Source organism: Xiphophorus couchianus, chromosome 7 (genome assembly GCF_001444195.1).
Source record: "Xiphophorus couchianus chromosome 7, X_couchianus-1.0, whole genome shotgun sequence".
NCBI classification, from domain to species: domain Eukaryota; kingdom Metazoa; phylum Chordata; class Actinopteri; order Cyprinodontiformes; family Poeciliidae; genus Xiphophorus; species Xiphophorus couchianus.
Window position 1 is genome coordinate 26,338,243 of NC_040234.1, and position 21,039 is coordinate 26,359,281.

Consider the following 21,039-nt stretch of genomic DNA (forward strand, 5'->3'; position numbering starts at 1 on the left):
ATTAATTTAGCTGAATGAGTCATAGTTTTAATGCATTTTTGCTTAAAGACATTAAAATAAAGAGCCAAACAGTCAGATTAAAATATATTTATTTAAAGCTTGATGAATACAGAGGTGGATGAATAAACAACATGTAACCAGAGGGAATCCCTATGACATTTTAAACCCAGTACAATGATCAAATGAAAGCAACGATCAACCCCTCCACCTACTCAAAGAAATTCAAGTTTATCTTAACCCATCTTCCCCAAAACCTCCAGTGTCTGTAAGGGTACTTCATAACCAACCATGTATTCAGGTGCAATATACCTGCATATGCACAATCAAATAAATACATAGTTTGGAAATTTAAGGCAGAAACCAGGCCTGGTTGCTGCAATATTAAATGAAATGGCATTAATACAAGAGTGACGAGATAGAGAATAGCATGGAGACCCTTATACAGATGAGTACAGATGGTGGTCAGTGTAGTATGTGAATGGTGAAGTTTACTTTTGCTTGCTCGACACCATTACACCAAACTCCTGGATGGATATTTCTTTGTTTAGGTACTGCTGATGTTGACGATGTGTGATGTGCCCAAGACGTAGCGCGTCATCAATGGAGAACTTCTTTCCTGATTTTCTGTCGTGAAGCACAGAAGACTCTCCAGATGGGCCTTTAACTGTGATCTCTTCCCAATCACACTCCTGGCTCTGCAGGTTAACAAACATCTTCCAGTCGATCAACCCTAGTCGGTATGCCTCTTCAGGTCGCATCTCTTTTCCCGAATCAGGATCAATGACGACAATGGATCTGCGGAGGTGACTTTCCCTTTGCTCTTTCTTCATCCTCACTGCTGCCAGGTTCTTTTTAAGCTTTTCAATCTCCTCATCTTTTTGGGCCGTTATGCTTCTTAGATCTGCGAGTTCCTTCTGAAGTGAGTCAAGCCTCAGCTCCAAATTCCTGCCATCCTCCCTGGGTGCAGACTCGGTGATAAGTCGAGTTTCTTTATAGGTGATGTCAATCTCTGAACGAAGTTTGCGGATCTCGTTCTGAAGCCTTTGGTTTTCCTGTTGGAGGCGATTACTTTCGTCACGGATGTAGTCCAGCTCTTTCGTGGACTTTGTGTTTGCAAATTCCATGTCGGACAACTTGGAGGTGAGGACAGACAACTCCTGGTCAAGATCACGCCTTCTCCTCTTCTCATCTTCCAACGTTCTCCTTAGGTTTTCAATTTCAAGCTCAGCCTCTGGGTCCCTCTCCACTTGGACTTTCTCTGTGCGGACAACTCTTTCCTTCACATCCATCTTCTCCAGGGTGAGTTGCTGCTGAATGAGAGCGTTCAACTCTTTCTCAAGCAGGGTGCGTTTGTGTCGCTCTTCGTCAAGCTGCAGTTTGAGGATAGAATGTTCTTTCTCCTGTTGGGGATCCTGCTGAAGTACAACCTTCTGTTTGACAGTCACCTTTTCACGGTTTTCTTTGTCTCGGATCTCCAACTCGTTAAGTCTGACGCGAAGTCTCTGGATCTCCAGCTCTGCTTCACGCCTCGCCTTTCGCTCTTGCTCTAGTTCTCTCAGTTGCTGGTCCAGATCAGCAATCTGTCTCTGCAGTAGAAGGAGCTCTGATTGAAGTTTCTCTTTTTGCTTTTGCTCACTGTTGATACTTTGTAGGAAATTGTCACACTCTGACTTGAGCACAGGGTCTTCTTTCATCTTAATCACTTCTTGCTGAACAATCTTCTCTCGCACCTGAGACAGATCTATCTTCTTTAGCCTAATCTTCTCTTCTTGGGCTAACCGTTCTCCCTCAAGATCAAGACGTTTCTTCTGTTCATCAGCCAGCTTTCTTTTCAGAGTCTCAATTTCTTCTTTAGTCTTGGGATCTTCTCTGTACTGCACCACTTCATTGACCACCTCTTTCGTCTGTATTTGCGGTTTGGTTGCCTTCCATCTTTCAATCTCATCCCGGAGTTGACGGATTTCCATCTCAGATTTTTCTGTCAGGTGAGTTTTATCAACGATTTCGTTGCGAAGTCTCTCCAGCTCTCTTTCCGTCTGTGGATCGGTCTTATATTTGATCACTTCTTTGATGGTCTCTTTGACTTCGACTTGAGGTCCTCTGTTTCTTAGCATAGCCAGCTCATCCTGCAGGGATTTCAGCTGGAGTTCAGCATCTCTGTAGCGCCGCTGTTGCTCCACAACTTCGAGACGGAGGTTGGCCACCTCATTCTCAGCCTTGGGGTCAGGGCGGACAATTTCACGCACCTTCTCCTGAACCACAACCTTAGACTTCTCCTCTTCCAGGCTCTGAATTTTCCTCTGGAGATCCGTCTTCTCCCGCTGTGATGATCTTCGTTTGGCCTTCTCATCCTCATACTGCCTTTTAAGGTTTTCTACCTCTCTTTCAAAGACAACATCTTTCTCCACTTTCAGCACCTCCTTGATGGAAATCTTCTCCTCAGCAATTGCCTTCTCCTTCTCCAACCTTCTGAGCTTCTCCTGAAGGAACTGCAACTCATCCTCCAACTGCTTCCTGTTATCCATTTCTTTCTGTTTCCTGTCAAGGAGAAGACGGTACTCTGACTCAAGTTGTGGGTCGTTTTGAACCTTGATCACTTCCTCCTCAGTGATCACTTCCTGTTCCTTGTTTTTCTCCTCAGCCAGTAGGGTAACCCGCTTTTGGATCTGAACCAGCTCATTGTCTTTCAACATCTTGTGTCTTCTTAGTTCTTCTAGCTCATCCCGAAGCTTGCGAATCTCCTCCTCCTGACCACGGTCTCTCTCAATGCGCAAAACCTCTTTGACCGTGTACTGCTGTGCTCCTTCTTTGACCTCTGTCTCAAGGCCACGCAGCTTTAGCTTGAGCACCTCCAGGTCATTCTCCAGCACATGGGTGGTGCGGCGCTCCTCTGACAGCTTCTGCTGAACCTTGTGTACCTCCTCATCCAACTGAGGGTCTGGAACCTTTTTAATGAGCTCCTTCTTGACGATAGTATCTTGGGGCTTTTGACCTTCCAGGAGGTAAATGTCAGTCTGAATGGTCTCAATTTCTTTTTCTAGCTGCTCTCGCCTGTGGATCTCATCATCCAGCTGCTTTTTGATTCGCCACGGCTCCTCTCCCGGGGCAGCAGCATTGACTGATTTTACAGTGGAAGATTGAATAAGAGGAATTTCAGGTTGCTGTAGAGAGAGATCCATCATTAGTATCTCAGTTAATGTTTCATTTATTTCTCAATGTAGATGCTAAATTATTTCACCTGGCTAAGAAGACTGTGGGCGAACTCAAGATTCTGCAGCCTTTGCTTGTTCACGGCGTTCACTTCTGTGAACTTTGCTTCCATGGCAGCTTCCTGGAAATAGTTAAATTCAAAGTTAAACAAGGCACACAAGGATTTAGACTAAATAGATACCTTTATGTTCAATTTGATAATAACTAAAGTTATTTAGTAAAAAGTGTAATTGATTAAATATTATCCAGAGAACACTTATTTTCCAAATTACATGCCAGAGTAGAGGGTCTGAGTCTTGGTTCACTACACAGCATCAGTGACAGCTTTCCTTTACTGTTTTAAACATTCAGTGTATTCTAAACATCACCTCTGCCTTCACTGTCAGAGCAGGGGATTCCAGTCTGCTCCTCTTGTAGGACTGGGGCACGAGTCCATCCTCCAGATCCAGAATGGACCGAAATTTCTCAGTCTCAGTTTCATAGTCCTAGAAAGACAAATCAGTCAACCATTAACTGAACTTCCATATTGTGTTTTATGGCCATGGTGGTGAAATCAGGTAAAATGTGTCACCTTGACTCCCTGCTGGTAAAGCTGGGCATTTTTGGACAAATTGTTCAAGTCTGACTCCTTTCTTGAAATGTCAGACAGCAAGTTCTGTAGAAACAGAGCTGTTTTAGTACAAAGAGAACATATCTACAGAACAAGAATCATGAAGGGTTCAGACCACCTCACTGCTCAGCTCACCCTTTGATTCTTCAGCTTGGCGTCTAGTTGTCTTACGTCATCAGTTTCACGGGGCTCATAATTTGGGATATGGGACAGCCAGGCGTTCAGGCTGCTATAGTCATTCTGGTAATTCTTGTAAGCCATCTTGGCTCTCTGCAGGCTTTGGGACCTGTGTTGTACATGGAGCAACACAAATCATTAGCCAAAAGTTGCTGGCGTGTGGTGCTGGGTGCACAAGTTATGAAAATATTCCACCTCACCTGGTGTCGATCTGCCTGTTGAGGTTGTTGTAGCGCTTGTTGAGTTTCTGAACATCAGCCTCCTGCCGATCGATGTCAGGACAATGCTCCTGGAAGTCCCTGGCCATGGTGTCACAGCTGCCTTTGGCCAGGCGCAGGTTCTGCTCCGTCTCAGAGATCACTGACCGCTGGGCCTTCAGGTCTGACCCCACTTCCTGACAGGACATTACGATACATTCCTGTTAGCGATGCTGACAGAAGTTGTTTGTTATCCCAAAAGGACACATGTTCTTCTATTTACTAGTGTAGTAGAAGCTCTAAAACCAAACTAGAATAGAAATATGGCTGTTTTGCAAGAGCAAATTTTATTTCTTAAACAGTTTTGAACATCTCTTCAAATTGATCAGTCTCTCCAGGATTTCAGTTGTTTTGTGATTTGTTTGTGATTAAAACAGATTTGATGGTGCCATTTTATAAATAATTGCAAAGAATATTTGCAATATTTGCTCTTTTGTATAGCATTAAATGTGAATTTTAGTTTCTGCATTTATCGGTTACAGACTGTAACTTAACCTTCCTTAACTTGAAGGCTAAGGAAGCAGTGGAGCAGAAATAAGAAATACTGCCACTGGCAGGAGGGAGTTATACTTAAACCCAAAGTTTGAAAATTTTTGCAGACAATTATGCAGGGATGAATAAATGCAGGGATCAGTTGAATTTCCACAATCGTGGAAGCATCTGGCATCTGTAGGGTCCATGCTGTGCCATATTTGGCCCACAGGCCTTATTTTGACATGTTTGACTTAGTACATTTGTAATTTTGCTAATTTCATACCCAACATTTTCAGATTTTAAACACCATTTTACCCTGATTATGCATCAGTTTATTCCTGGACACTGAAAGTTTTTTTTGTGTGCAGTCATTGCTTTCCGCCTTCTTAAGTCATCAAATGAAGCCAAACACATTATGTTTAGGTGGAAAATGATTGAAAATGATTCCTCTGTTATGCTTCTATACTTATGGCTGTGCAGTTATGTATTTACCGCCACAATTCACCAAAATGGTCAACGCAGAGAAGGATAGGTCAGTGTCAGTAAAACATGATAAAGATGACTGGACAGCACATGAGGACAAAATGGTTTGTCTAGTGAACAAAATTATGACAAAAAAAAAGCCAACAAAATGGGAATAGCTATGAAAGTGGAGGTAAGAACTAGCAAAGAGCCAAAATGCCCTACAGGCATTGCTGCTACATGCTTTGTTGCAGTTTTCTCTGCTGGCCAGGTCGTCTGCAAAGAAGGCTTAATAAATATATTTTTTAATATCTTTGTTTAGAAAGATATCATAATCCATTTTATTCATGGTTTCTGATGCATCTGTTCTTACTTCCTTTATTTGTTGATTTTGTTTGTCGTATTTGAGATTGAATATTTGGATATTTCAAATATCTTCCAGTTCCATTGTGAAGTGTTTTTAAAAAATAAAATTAAAGTTTCTAGCTCTTTAAGAGGGTGAGGTTGCGTTGTTATGCCAATATCATCATCAATACTTGATACTAGCCTCAAAACAACATTATTGTTTATTACAATAATTATTGGGACAAGTTACTCTGTATAAAAGAATTACATTTGTTTGAAAGGTTTCAGTGTACTTAGGAATGGTAAAAGCCAGCTTACAGTGAGTTCTCTCTGCATTTTCTCCACAGAGGGGATGTCAGCTGGAGCCACCTCCTCCCTGGCCAGCGTGTTCTCGTAGGTAGACAGCAAAGTCTTTCCTTTCTGAATAGATGTCTCCAGCTGGTTGGAATTCTTCAGTCTAAAACACAAAGGCAGCTAACTTCAATTACAACATGGATTTAAACAACTCAAACTAGACTGAAATTAATTTGGAAAAGTAAGGGATAGTGCACACTTGTGCTAGGAGCAGGGATGTACCAATCCACTTTTCACTTCTGATACAGATATCGGACATTTAGTATCGGGTGATACCAATCTAATACAGAAAAATAGAATCTAAGCCTCTTGTAAGCTGAAGAGGCTTAGAACGTTTCTTTTTTTTTTTATTTATCAAACACACAAAGAAATATATTAATAACTCTGCACCAGTGCAGCACACTTAAATACACCAAAAGCTTCACCAGCTCAGTCAAACATGTAAGAATAACACAACTTTAATGTGTTCAGTCAGAGTATAATGTAAAATAATAAATAATAAAGAAACTGACAAAAATTATCCGACTACCTTGGCCAAACATCTAAAAAACTGCAATAAACCTTCTTTCACATGGTTCAGAAAATGCAATTAGGAATCCTAAATACAATGGAAAATAAAGAATGAAGTCACTCAGAGCTCAAAGCATAGAAGTAGACTCATTAGATTTGCCCTTAGATCTGACACACTGTCATGTTACAGGGTCAAGAATTTCTAGAATTCTAGATCTAGTTTTTTTTTCTCCCAACATCAGGACTGATGTAGATATTAATATCAGATTGGTGCATCTCTATCTAGAAGCACAGCTAATTCTGAGAAAAAACAGACAAAAAAGCAGGTCACATACTTGTCCTCAGAGCACTGAAGAAGCTGCTCTATCTTGGTGTACTTCCTGTTGGCCTCATCCACCTTGCTGTGAAGCTGAGGAGCACTGGGGGAGGTTGGGTGTGAAGTCAAAAAGCTCTTTGCCTCTGCAACTTTAGAGGTCTTCTCTGGTTCAATCCTGCGGACAGTTGAAGCGATGTTCTGGAGAGAAACGTCCTCAGAGCATTAATGCTTCCTGAAAACACGAAGCTGTGACATCATCAGGGAACAGAATGGAGCTGAGTGCGTTACCCTTATGTCCTGCAGGCGGTCAGCGCTCTCCGGCACGGTCCGGTTCTGCTCCAGCGGTGGGCGTATCCGAGCATAAATTTCTTTCTCCTGTTTGTCCAGATCACTGACCACCTTATCGAGACCGGCCATCAGCTGGCGGCACTGCTGTTCATCCTTGCCTGCAGCCACACAGCATTACCAGACAGTGAATGGGAGCTCAGCAGGCCATAAAACATTACATTTAATGTGCTGACTGATTTTAATAATGATGCTGGTATGATTTTACAGCACAAATATAAACAAAAAGCTTATCTATGCTACATAGATCAGAATTCTTTATTAGACATCCGTTCATTGGACGACGTCTCTTGTACCTGTAGCTGTTCCTGCTCCACTCTGCTTCTTCAGCTCGTCAAATCTTTTCAGCAGAGCTGCTTTGCTGGACACCAGCTTCTGCTTGACAGCTTTTTGTTGACTAGCCAAGCTGCAGGCAGACAGTACATGTCATTAAAGCAACCCTGGAGTAAAACAAGTCATTTTGGTCCCTTGTAAACTCAGCTGAACACACTTACTTGTCAGATATGGCCACTGCCTCTGGGTCAGTGGGTGGGATCATGAAGCAGATGCCTGGAGCATTGATCTTATGTCCCGTTTGATCCTTCACATCCCATCTGGACCCATTGTTCCGGAGCAGGGTGTACGTTTCTCCGCGAACAATTTGATCCTGCCGAAGAATAAGAAACCGTCACCTTATATGTATCTGAAGGCCCTGCCAGAGCAAGATTATAATGGTTTGTTTTTTTAAATTAAAGTTTATTTCATTATGACTTTGTCTTATTCACATTGTTTGAAATAGTTTTTAGAGTGGGGTTGCTAGTTTTTATTAGTTATTGTTTAGTATCTATCAGTTATAGTACTCGTTTGAGCTTTTTTATACATTGACTTTTTTGAATTCTGCACCTAAAAATGAACCAAAGTATTGTATCATTATTATGCATCGATTGGGTAATGAGTACTCAACAGAAAATGTCAAACTAAAGAATGTGGAAGATAGCTGTCCTCCTGTGTCTAACTGGAATGTCTGTGTTTCAGCAAATCCTCTCACAACATACAGTCCTCACTGGAAAAACAAGCTTGATTTTGTGCCTTTTATTCAATGGAAAGAGGTGGAATCAATCAAAAGGTTCACCCATATCTTCGTTCGTTGGGTGGACTTGCATGTTGTGACAGGGCAGTGATCCGTAATGGGGTGAGGCTGAATCGGTGATTGCATGTTTATTGAGCACATATGGTCCCATAATGCTATTGTAATAAATGTAATTTAAGATGTTTTATACATCTTTTACCAGGGGTACCAGCAATGAATGAGGTATCAGGAAAAATAAATAAAATCACAACACAAAATATGGAAGCCTAGAACACTTTTCTGTTTTTGACAAACTTCATCCTAATTTCTGAACAGGTGCTGCAATGACAAAGATAACCTGTAAATGAATATCTTTGCTTTAACAACACTGAAGATGGATACAAAAGTTTCTCTGACTTCTTTCTCTCTCTCTTTTTGGCCCCAGTGGATTTTAAAGAGGTTCATCTGGATCCAGAGCTAGCTCTGTTCTAAAGGGATTTAAATACATTATGGTGTAATCCGCTAAGTTACACAGCAGCTACTCAGCATAAAACCAAGTGGGGAAAGGCGTTCATGCAAGCAGTCAGATCATGGAAGACATTTGAGGATTAAAGCCCTGACAGCACTCGGGATGAGGCGAGCTGTTGGAACAGAAAGAAGAGTAGGCGACAGGAAGAAGAAAATAAACAGAGAAAGAAATCTAAAGAAATTTAAAAAGGAGCCTGCCAAAGTGCATTATCTATCGGTCAGACTTAAATTAGGCATTCAGATGCTGAAAATGAGCATCACTGCTATGGTTAACTAAAATGTAGCTAATATCATGGGGTTTATTCCATTTAGTATGCAACGTTTAGCTTTTATATAAAAATAAGCTCAAATCCTAATGTTAGCTTAATGCTACTATTAGTATGTGAATTATAGTAGCATGTGGGTTATAACTAGCATGTTGACTAACATTTATTTACTCCATTCAGAATTCAAACAGTGTAAAAGCTATAATTAGCTAAAATGCTGTCATCATCTAAATTACTCGGTACCATGCTAACCACCAGTAACAGTTCATAGTCTCCAAACAGCAGTGTATGAGCTAAAATTAGCTTAGCCTGGCTTTTATATAAAAATGAGCTAATAAGCTAATGTTAGTTTAAATGTTATACCACAAAGGCCCTATGTCTTAAACAAATATCCCACATAATTTTTATGTATTTATCTGCAGGTGTTCTTCTTGTCTGCAAACCAAATTACACCTGAGGGACAATAATGTTCATCTATTCTAATTTAATCCCAATGCACTCTTTTCTCAGCTTAATATGTAGAGAATGAAGATTTTATTTTGTACATTTCTGTATGGTTCATTTTAAAAGTTTACTAGTCCCATATGCAACATGTACCTTTGGGTTTTTCACCGTCTTCATCTCCAGCGTCTCCTGGACAAACAACATCACAGCAGTTAATAAGACGGCTCAGCAGGGGCCACACTTCCTGAGAGTCCTCACGGAGAACAAGCTGGATTCTAACCTACTCAACTCATCTTCTGTTGAAAGCCTGCTGACATGCTGTGTTACATGATAAACTGCTTAAAAAGGTAGTTTTTGTATAATGCTACCTTTTAAAATCATTGGATTTATTACTGTTAAATCAAAGAGCCAGAAATTCTGTAAACTGATTCAAAATTTAAAACACATGGATTTCATTACACATTCATATCATCCATTAACAAACTACAACAGTACAAACCTACTTGTACAATATTTCATGAGTAATTTCAGTAATTTCAGGCATCAAATCCAGTTAATTACACAGCTGTAGAAACATGAACTTACCGATTTCTGGATGCACAAACATACAGAAATCATCAAGAGAAAACATTTCAGTCTGAATATTGAAAATACATGTAATGTTACTATTTAACTCTGTTATTGTAAAGTTAGCAGATTGATGAACCTCTAAACCTGACCACACGTTCTGATGGAGTGGAAGTTTAAAACCACATACTTCCTGTTCAAAGTCACACAGAGCTTCAATGGGCAGCAGCTTCTGGGGGGTTTCTCTCCGGTACTTCAGAGGCAGAACCTGCAGGCTCCGGCTTCGGAGACCCTTGACCCGCTCGTCAATGTGATCCACGGCCTTAGCCTGGTCCTACTCAAACACAGGCAGAATGAAAAGAACCGTCATACCACTGCAGAAATGTTTTAAGACGGTTTTTAGCTTCCTTCCAAATGAAGCTCACATCCAGCTCGGAGATCAGGCTCTCCGTCTGATAAACGTCTTTGTACTCTGGGCTGTACTTCTGGTTGATTTCCGTTTCAAGCCGCTTCAGCAGGTCCTGAGTGTCGCGTGCTTCCTTGTGGAACTGCAAATGAAAACACACCAACAGACAGGAATTAGCTTCAGCTCTTTGTCTCTCTGGGCTTTAAAGTCTCCTGTCCTTGCCGGCTGACCTTGTGATATTCATCCATGTGCTTCAGATGACTTTCCTCACAGATGAGCAGGTTCAGGTACTCTTTCCAGTCAGCATGGACCGCTTCGTTATGCGCCTGACGACATCACATAGGGATTATTGATCAAATTCATAATCCCTATGTTCAAACATTTCAGATACAGACCAATCTGGCCAAACAAGTGAAGTGACATATTGTCAAATTAGTTTAATAAGTGTACACTTGCAGATTTTGTCTTCGAAAAAAAAAAAAAATCACAAACTGTTAAGTAGTCAAATAAATCAAATAATTTGCATAAATTTTGTTTTGAATAGTTTGAGTCAATATTTCTGAGTAGAAATTGTAGTAGCCATCACTGAGCAAAACAGCCAATAATAACTGATCATTTTGCTTATCTGATTGATCCTCTCATGCTAGAAAGAAACAAAGGTGAGAATTCATTTGTGATTAAGATATGTGACTAAAATAATAAAATCCAAGTCTTTTCTAACACGGTGCCATGTTTCCCTGACTACCAGAGCTACCATGTATCGATCACCAACATCAGCTAGTAAGTTGGATGCTAGCCTACATATTAATAAGGCAGGAACCAAATTTATATTATTATTCTAATAAAGAAACATTCTGATTTAAAAATACATTGACAGAATATGCAACACAACACAAACCACCCAACCACAATTTTCAATTCGAATCAAAATGTTATTATTCACTTTTATTAAACATTGAAGTTAAATACTTTATTAAAATGTAAATATATTATTGCGTAAATAACTTTGTTTTAAATACTATACCTCTATGACATTCTTTCCTGGGTGTTGTGCTTCTATCAGACTGTTTGCATCTTCGTTTAGCTTGCTGATGGTAGCCTCCTTGCTCTCCAGACATTTATTGATAAAGTTCTGTTGGGTTGAGATACATTGGATTAATGTCCAACATCCTGTGCTCTTATTTTTAGATCTGTATTGTGGGTCTGTCATAATGCTCAGGCTACCTCATACTGCCTCCGGCGGGCGGGGTAGTCCAGGTTAGCGTCACTCCAGTCGTAGTCAAACCTCTCCTGTCCCTGCTGGTCCATCCAGAAAAGTTCATTGGTGCAGCGCTGCATGAAGTCCCGTAGGCTCAGCAGATGGCGCTGGCGAGCACTAGAGCTGGCCTTGTTGAAAGAAAGAAAATTGCATATTTTCTGTGGAAATGGTTGCAATCTGACTCAGCCGTGTGTTTGAGTGGATTTATTACCAGCAGTTTGTCGTACTTGGACCGGAGGCCGCTGAGGTATTCCTGTCCCATCGAGCAACATCAAGACAAAAACGGAGGTATTGTTATACCAGATGTGTACATTCATTAAAGAACTGTATGTTAATAATTTATCCTGTTATATCATTGATGTGAAATATTCGTCATAGTTCTGCACTAGCAGATTCCAGATGCAGTAAATCTGGATTTATATAATAACTGAAAATAATAATTATGAAAGAAATCTGTCACTGAAGTGCATCACATACCAATTCCACCACTTTTGGCTCTGACTACACATCTAAACAGAATTCTCTACAGACGTTGCAGTCAATGCTCCACAGTAAGCCGTCACCATTATTATCCTCCTTGGTGTTTTTATGATCTTGTGACAATCCTGTCAGCAACCATTGCTGAATAAACTTGAACAGCGACCAACAGACAGTGGCATCCATTATTGTTTATGTAAATAGAGTGCTGCTGTGTGGTGTCAAAGCTCTTCTTCTGTGTATACAGGCCACTTTGGGGTCATAAATTGCTTATACAGAAGTCTGACTGTGGTTGCATTTAATTAGCAGTATGAATGACCACACAAGCAAAAAGGATTTCAGAAAAAAAAAAAAAAATGGAACTGCTCATCAATACCTGCTGTGTGAACATAGCCTATTACTGTCTAAAATGATAGTGAGTGATATGTATTTGTTTTTTTCCATCTTAATTGTGTATTTTTTGACTTATGTGACTTATACTCTGTTTCACCAAACATTCAACATAGTGTATTTTCCAGTCAAACTACATCTGGAAAATTTTGGTTCAATCAGGTATGAAATGTCCATTAAGGCATCTATAATCTTTTACATTCGAGAATTTTTAGCCATCTTAGTTATTGCTTAACTAGCCAGTCACAGGCATATAATAGTACAATGAAACCAGTCAAAATGTTTCTTAAACATGTCATTAAGGTTATGGATTAAAAAAACAAGACACCAATATATCACTGCAACATATTAAAGTAGCATGGTTTTCTAAATAGGACAGATCTTCACAAATTTGCAGATTTATGCTTGTTTAACATCAACTCAGTCATAGAAACAACAGTGACTAAAGGTCTGTGTTGTCTGAGGAAGAGCACCTTCAGTCAGTCAGTCTGCTCTGTTTCAGCTGCCCGGGAATGAAACCCACAACCAGATGAAACCAAAAAAACAACACATTTTAAAGGCTTTCACTAAACATCTGGAAAAAGCCTTGTTGTATGAATCAACATGGTTCTTTAGTCAGAACTAAAGAATGTGAATCTGTATTGTTTATTTGTATTGTCTGTTTTTTGAGCAGAAAAACAGAAATTAACAGAACTGAAAGGCTTTTAATAAACATCTAAAAAAAAAACCTTGTTGACTCATACACCTGTCAGAACTAAAGAAAGTGGATCGTTGTGCTGTGCTGTTTGCATCATCTGTTTTTTGAGCAGTAAAGTTTTGTTGTCTTTTAATAAGTCTGGTTTTGTTCAGACTAATCTCATGTCCTGACTTACAGTGTGTTTTACTTATATTCTTGAATTTTATTGCTTTAACATCATGGGCAGAAAACGTCTACAGACAAAAATAGCCTTTTGACTAAACTTGTCCGTTTATATTCATATTATGTGTTCTATTTTACTGAATTGAGCTTACAGTGAAACATGAACAGGTTGAGTGTAATAATGAATTGATCCTGCTTCGCCTTCAGGCTGGTGGTCCTACCTTGTCTCCTCCAGTAGAGATGTGGGGAGCCAGCGCCTCCACCTCGCTGTGGAAGATGTTGTGCTCCTCCACCTCCTTCTCCAAAGCAGGCAGATCTTCACCAAAGCCCTTGTTGTTCAGGTTTTCCTGAGCACAGAGACAAACACATCCTTCATGTCTTAGTTCAACAATCCAGGTCCAAATTCACAGAAATTTCATCTATTTTTTATTTTTCCAACCAATTATAGTTTAAATATTCTTCTGTGTTTAAGAGTTCCTGAACAGTTACTTGTAAGTTAGAACACTTGGAATAATGCAAAACTAAGATACAGTATTTGCATTAGAAAGGAGACCAAAAATACTTTGTAAGACTTTGTTTTTGTAGCGGATGGATACAAATGTTTACCCACAATAATTTGTCATATTAATCCAGACCTGAATGAAGCCAACTGGGAAACTGGACTTTTGCCAAACCCTGTGGTGAGTAGTGCCACATCTTTGCTAGCAATAAAATGTGTTAAACATTTTTCTTACTCCGACTTTAACTCCTTAATATTTCTAAGTGTAGCTAACACTTTGTTCACTTCCTCCGCTGTCAAACAACAACAAATGGCAAACTGAAATTCTAAGAGCGCACAAAGCTGACGTCATCTGACGGAGAAATCCACATCACTGGGAGAATTCAGTGCAGGGAGATGAGAGTTGAGCAGAATTGCTTGAGAAGGCAACAGCCAGGCCAGTTGAAGACTAAAGCAGCAGGCGCTATGAATGTCTCACCAGTTTGTCTTCCATGATGTTGCCCCAGTTAACGCTGGGCATCCCCTCAGCGCGGTTCAGGTGGTAGATCCGATCATGGTCCTCCTTCAGCTTATTCACCCTCTCTCGCAGCTGAATCATGCTGAATACAAGAGAAGACAGAAAGGTGTGACTAACATTTGGAGTGCACTCTAGACAAAAAACAAACACTGTAAAACAAGAGCAGGTATTACAAAATTAGAGATCTGGCTGAGAAAAGGCAGAGTGTCCTGGTGAGACAGAGCAGCAGTGTTGAAGCATCTAACTCACTCTTGCTCTATCATCTCCGCCTGAGGATGCTGGAGGCGCTTGGTTGCACGGGCATCCTCATCCAGGGCATTGAGCAGCTCCAGAGAGTTAAGGATTCTCTTATTAGTATCATCCTGATACAGAGGCTGCTTCCCCTCGTTGATCTTACCAACGTCCTGCAAAAAAAAAAAAAAAAAGAAAAGATATCAGACATGATTAAATGCTTCTGTTTCACCCTGTACAGGCTGGGAGGTTGCATAGCTCAACCATCTGGCTTCATACAGAGCCCCAACATCACATTTTACACATTGGACGGCCAACCAAAATGAACCCAAGAGCTCATGGACTGCATAGCAGAGTTCCAAAGTGAAAATCACTGTTGAGCATTATTCAGCAGCCCTGGTACCAGTCTATTCAGGTATTGATGTTTGTGGTCATGCAGGATTTTTACCTTGTTAAGGTTCTGCTCGACCTCATAGATGTTCTTCTCCACCTTATCAGCGTTCTTCTGCACCTTCTCAATAATGGCAGCCAATTCCGTACCAGAACTGTGGGACAAACACACAAACATATAGATGAGGGCTTTTCCCCCCCCCATTATTGATGGTGGAAAAAAAAACATAACTTGTTCTCTGTAAGCCTTTAAGTCTATGTAATAAAAAGCCTCGCTCATCTCTGGAAGAATTGCCTGCAGAACATTGAGAAACTGTTTCCAGGGCCGGCCCAAGGCAGAAGAGAGCAAAACCGCTGCCCAGGTTTAAGTTACTTTTAATAAGAATACAGGTCAAAAGTATGAAAATGTATTTTTCAATGTAGAACTTGTCACCAAAGAGGAAAACACTCAGTTTGGTAGTCATGCTAGCAGCTATAATTTAACATTGCTAGCTCATCATTTGCAAATTATTGCTGCTGTTGGGGTCATATTCTATCCACAGTTCAACAGAAACTTAATCACTGAGAATCTTCCATGTGTACTGATCAAACCGTCCTCTCATTTTCAACTCTGGGTTAGATCATTTATTAATAACAGAAGCAGAAATATCTCACCACATCGTAAAAAGTATAAAAATAAAAAACAATAAGCATAATTGTGAATTACAATAAGGAAATTTGAAATTGAAATACAATGTACTCCAAACAACAAAGTTCTGTCTTGGTAGACTATTGCTAGAACAATACGTCAGAGAGATAACCTCGTCTTAATTGATTTACTTATGTTTATTAAGCAAACAATGTGAAGTAAATAAATTATTTAATTTATTGTTGACATTATTAATAAAGCAGAACATTCTGGACAGTGTTTTAAAGTGAAATCATTATTATTATTTTGTGGTTGCTGGATAGTGATGGGCTTATCCAGAAGTGGGGCACCAAACCAAACCTTGCTTTGGGCCTCAGATCAGTTTTGTCCGGCTCTGCCTGAAACTGCAATATGATTGGCTCATCCTGAACAGTAAGAAATGTGACTGAATGAAGAACAAATTTTTTTGAAAGGCAAATTGGCCAGGCTCGTTTCTTCCTCATTCCATCCTTCAGACACACCTCAACTAGTCGCTATGACAACCAAGGAGCAACTATACTCCTCAAAGCCTAAATGCAGGTTTACATGTTTCTGTTGAACTCAGCACCTTTATCCATCTCATGTATTACAGTGTTACTTCCATAAAAGATTTATTTAATAAATGTTTCTTTTCTAGGCTTAATTTCCAGGGTTGCTTCACCTGTTTTAATGTGGTTTGATATGAAACCTGGAAAATCTAGAGACACCAAGATGGGAAGGGAGGCGGGGAGGTAGGGAGGGATAGAAGCAAGGAAGGAAGGAAGGAAAAGAGGAAGGAAGGAAAGAAGGAAGATAAATGAACCTGATATCTCAGGTCATTTGTAAGGTTATTTTCCATTAGAAAATCTCATTTTATTGGCTGATCAGAATTGATTGATCCATCTAATTCCACAGTTTGTCCACCAGAGAGCACTCACACTTTAATTTTGACAATATGCTGCACTTAGATTTTTTGATCACATTACTTGGAGAAAGAAAGAGAAAAAACATAAATCAACTGTTTCTTTTTGTCCTTTCTGATTCGGTGCTGGGGCGTTCCTCACAGCACCGACAAGATTAGATTGTTCCAAACGTTACGTGATTAGTGGTGGAATGTCTGCTGACCTCAGTATATGCACAAGTAAATCTCCAGTGCTTTAGCGAACACACTGCAGAGTTTTCACTGCCTCTCTCACACACACACACACACACTCGGGTTCTGAGTGGTTTCTGACACCGCTAGGCTTAGTGAAAATACAGGAAATATGCCGAGACAAGTCTGCTGTCATCTGCTGCGCTTCTTATGCCCATCTCCTCAGTCAGTCTTAGCATAAGCGGCGCTCAACATGTCTCATTACACTGTAGGTACCAAAAGGCTCTTATACCTACAATCCACCCAACACAAGAAGCTAGAGTCAGCTCTGTAGTGAGTCGTTTCTCTGTTGAGCTCTGAACTCTTATTGTTTAGAGATTTAATGAATTAAACTCTTAATTTTTTTTATTTTCTCTTTATATGAACTACTTTACGTTAGAAATGCACTGATCCTATAATATTTGTATCGGTCCCCATATTAAAGAAAATTCTAGATCTGGCATCAGTGACAGTGTGCCTGTTCCTTAAGGTCAAGTCTAGTCAGTCTATTTCTATGCTTTGTGCTGATAATTTTTTGCTACATTATATTTAGAATTCCTAATTGCACTATCTGAAACATTCGAAAGATTTGTTTATTTTTACGTTTGATCAAAGTAGTCAACCTGTTGCTTATGTCAGTTTCAGTTTCTTTATTATTTGTTTTACATCATACTCCCAGTTGCACTGACTGAAAAAATTAAAGTTGTGTTGTTTTTACATGATGGACCAAACTTGTTAAGTTATTGGTGTATTTAAGTGTGCTGTACTGGTGAAGGTTTATCAAATAAATTTGTAATTCAGTACATTTATGTCTGTTTAAAAAGAAAGAAAACATCCTAAGTCAATTCAGCTCCGTTTTTCTATAACGGATCGATATTAAATCTCAGATATCTGTGTTGGTATTGGAAGCAAAAAAAAAGTGGATCAGTGCATCCCTACTTTAAGTTTGAAAACACTACATTTATAAAAATCCAGAAAGAATGATCATAATAGAGCCACAAAAAATGAAAAAATAACATGCAAGAACAGGTCTGGAGCTCGAGATTAAACTGAAAGTGCTTCTGCAACTGAAAACTGTGTTTGTGCGTGTGTGTCGGCCCATATCCAGGACCCAGCGCCTCACACACACGTTACGCAACAGCTGCAGGATGAAGAGCGCAGAGTGGAACTCCACGGCAACTGGTTGAAACACTTAAAGAGCAAGTTTGAACTGGCGCCCACTATGGAGTTCTGGCAGCTGGCAGGGTTCCAGGTGGGATGGGGGGGAAAATCTGGATCCAAACCCAAAGTTCTGTGTTGGAAGGAACTAAAGAATGTCAACCAACTGGAAAACACAGTCTTAGCCACCGCCACTGCTTTGTCCTGGCATGACTTGGAGGTCTTCTGCTCATCTTTAAAGCGGAGATGATGTGCTTAGTTTGAAACAGGCGGTAAGAAACTGGCCCTGGTTCAGAAACGGCAGCAAAACGGCACCAGCTCAGTCTCAGCTCTGCTGCAGAGTCGCTGGGTCTGACATGCTGCAGAGACCGTCATGTTTCTGGCTCTGAAACACTGCGTTGGGAAAGACGTGTTGCGTGTTTACACGGAGGAAAGGTTCCAATTAGAACCAGAACCCAGCAGGATTAGGCCATACAGGGTGTGCCGGGCTGCTGTCACTGGGCTCTGGATCGGAGGCCAGTTCTAGTAGCAGCCTGGACATGGATGCGATGGGAGACAAAAACTACTCAAGGACATTCTGTGTTGTTCCTTTTGTCCTCATATGCATAAAACCTTTTTTTTTTTTTTTACTTTAACTGTTCCATTAACGTCTTGCACTGATTATGTTGGAATGTATATAATCTTTACCTCCCGCCTTGCAGGTGTTTAGTTCTGAACTGTTCAGGTGTTCAGAAAAACACCTGAACAAGCAGAACTGTATGAAAAACAACCACACAGGGAGGAGCTGCATTATTAGGATTCCTCCTCTGTTAGTGGGTGACTCTCAGGATCAGCACAAACAATGGAGTGAGCTAATTGTTTCTGTAAACATTTAGATGAATCAGTGGAAGGACGTGGACCAAACAACTCTTTAGACATGACGATGCTGCAGGGCCGGTTTTAATGACAGGTCAACACATAACCTGGCAGGGAGGAAAAAACCCCCCAGGCCCAGACAACTGGGTGTCTAAAAGGACGACAAATTAGTTTCCTACACTACTTCCTGTAGAAACTCAAGTTTCTTGATGAATTACTACCCAGAGTTTAAGAAAAAAAAAAGTAGTTAAAGATTACAAGCATAAATGTGAATAGTATTTTTTTTCATTACACATTTTTAATAAAATGTGGAAAACAAAACAGAATCAATCAGAACTGTGTTGATGTGCTTTTCTGCTAGAAACAGCAGAAAAGCAGAAATTGGTATTAGCCAGGAAAAGCCTGATTGGTCCAGCTCTAAGTGTTGATGATGGATGTTTGGGAGCACAGCCTCACATGAAAAAAAAAAAAAGTCTGGGCAATTTAATGTTCATTTAATAATGTAAAGAGTTTGAATTCTATGATGCACTGAGCCAGACAATAGAAAGGATATACAGGTGCTCCTACCATTTTTTTGAATGCCTGTTTTGCATACATTGTATTTTATATTATAAAAATCATAACTTGATATCAAAGGAGTTGCAATCATATTTTTGGGATTATGGATATAAGCAATATTCAAGTATTTGAAAAACATAAAGTGTCATTAGGTTTTCTAGGGAACAACATGGAGCTATTGGCATTTGACGTATTTTACCCAAAATACATCAATTCACACCCACTGACATACAGGAATTCATGGAATATGATTTGCATTAGCAGAAGAAGTTTTCTGGAGTGGCCAGGGCACCAAGACTAGCTCCAGCCCAGGGCCCCACATCCTTGATCAGACAGTAAATTAAAGCATTTTCTGACTCAATAGTTACCTAGACATGTCAAATTTGGTTTAAAAATGGAAATAATCAAGTCTGATCAATTCTAGTAAATGATAATGAAACCAACTGGGTTTCACCTGTAAGCAGAGAGAGATGGCAATAGGCGGAGGAGACGGGCTATAGGTGCAGCACCATTTTGGGAGGGGCAGCAAGAAATTCTTCTTACAGTCTTTCTATGCTGGACAGCTGAATACTTATCGGACCTGTTGGTACAACTTTACAACCCAGCTTATCAGCCACACCCGCGCAGCAGTTAAAGCACAAGACGTGAACCTGATTTCTCTTAGTTTTGTCAAAACACAAGACTCTGGCCACAGGGTGTGGTTGAATCAAGTCCTCCAGGATCCATGTGGATCCATCCAGCTGAACGGAACCAGGGAACAAGGCAGAGGGAGAACTGTCTCCGCGGATCTGCTCAACCAGAATGACAAGAGCCTGTCCCTGGCAGGGCAGGGCGCGCCTGGTTCAGGACGCACAGCCCAACCCATCTATCCCACTTCATACAATACTAACTGCGTCATTTCATCAACTTTTCTTCTATTTACATGTTTTTCTCCCCATCAGTCCGACGACAGAGTCTTAAATAAAGAACCTAAGCACAAAGAAAAGCGACGACGTAAAGAACAGAAATTAGGACTGTGCCCAAGGTCACATTTCCACCGAGACGTTTTGCTCTACAACACCTAGCACTGAAACAAACAAACAAACAAACAAACACACATACAAGCGCGCGCACGTCTCTACAAAAACTTGTGAAAGCATGTCTTTCACTTACCTTGATTTTTGCTGCGTCGAAGGCGCGGTGGTGATAGGGGCTTTCTTTTTGCTTTTCCCAAACATGGTGGCAGGTCACCTGTCAGCACCTTCCTCTGATAACTTAGCGGTCAAACGCAGCAGGACAGGTGGACCGCAGCTGGGTGTCGCGTGCTCAGCTTGTGCCGCTGCTGTTGCCGTGGAAGCCGTGGGAGAGAAAAATATCCTCAAGAGTCTCAGCCTGCACCCTGCCGCTGTCACTGCGCTCACAGTGATAATGGACCTAACGCCACCTGCAACAGTCGCTTTTAGTGTTCGCACACCCCCTCTGTACACCTGGCAGCCAGCACGGGACGGGCGGGGCCACAAAGGGAGGCTCCGCCCCTTCCGACTGCAGAGAAAAACAGAGGGAGGAAAATCAACAGCTGTTTATATTTCCTGACAAACATCAATGTTGCTGTACATAAACAGCACAATGTTTTAGTATTGATCTGATACCAAGTAAATATGGCGTCAGTATGGCTGATATCATTACCGATCCTATTTGTTATTTATATACAGTATCATCAAACCTCTGACCTTTAGGTGTTTTTGTGCTCTATCCTTTGAATCATTGCTAC

The 21,039-nt window shown here is 40.5% G+C and overlaps 1 protein-coding gene and 1 long non-coding RNA gene across 2 annotated transcripts; both read right to left on the minus strand.

Moving 5' to 3' along the window:
- Window positions 1-72: 72 nt before the first annotated feature.
- On the minus strand, window positions 73-20,722 carry ppl (periplakin). The gene is made up of 23 exons (XM_028023990.1): window positions 20,442-20,722; window positions 14,999-15,095; window positions 14,569-14,723; window positions 14,281-14,401; window positions 13,525-13,650; window positions 11,789-11,830; window positions 11,544-11,705; window positions 11,344-11,451; window positions 10,550-10,645; window positions 10,339-10,461; window positions 10,104-10,247; window positions 9,500-9,535; window positions 7,555-7,706; window positions 7,357-7,466; window positions 7,004-7,161; window positions 6,735-6,913; window positions 5,854-5,992; window positions 4,198-4,391; window positions 3,956-4,106; window positions 3,782-3,865; window positions 3,579-3,695; window positions 3,239-3,331; window positions 73-3,161 (listed from the first exon to the last, which is right to left on the minus strand). The coding sequence occupies exons 1-23, from the start codon at window positions 20,504-20,506 to the stop codon at window positions 489-491; spliced, it is 5,325 nt and encodes a 1,774-aa protein (XP_027879791.1). The 5' UTR covers window positions 20,507-20,722; the 3' UTR covers window positions 73-488.
- Window positions 12,525-13,518, minus strand: LOC114148619 (uncharacterized). The gene is made up of 2 exons (XR_003596310.1): window positions 13,173-13,518; window positions 12,525-13,029 (listed from the first exon to the last, which is right to left on the minus strand). It is a non-coding gene; the product is annotated as an uncharacterized LOC114148619 (long non-coding RNA).
- Window positions 20,723-21,039: the final 317 nt, after the last annotated feature.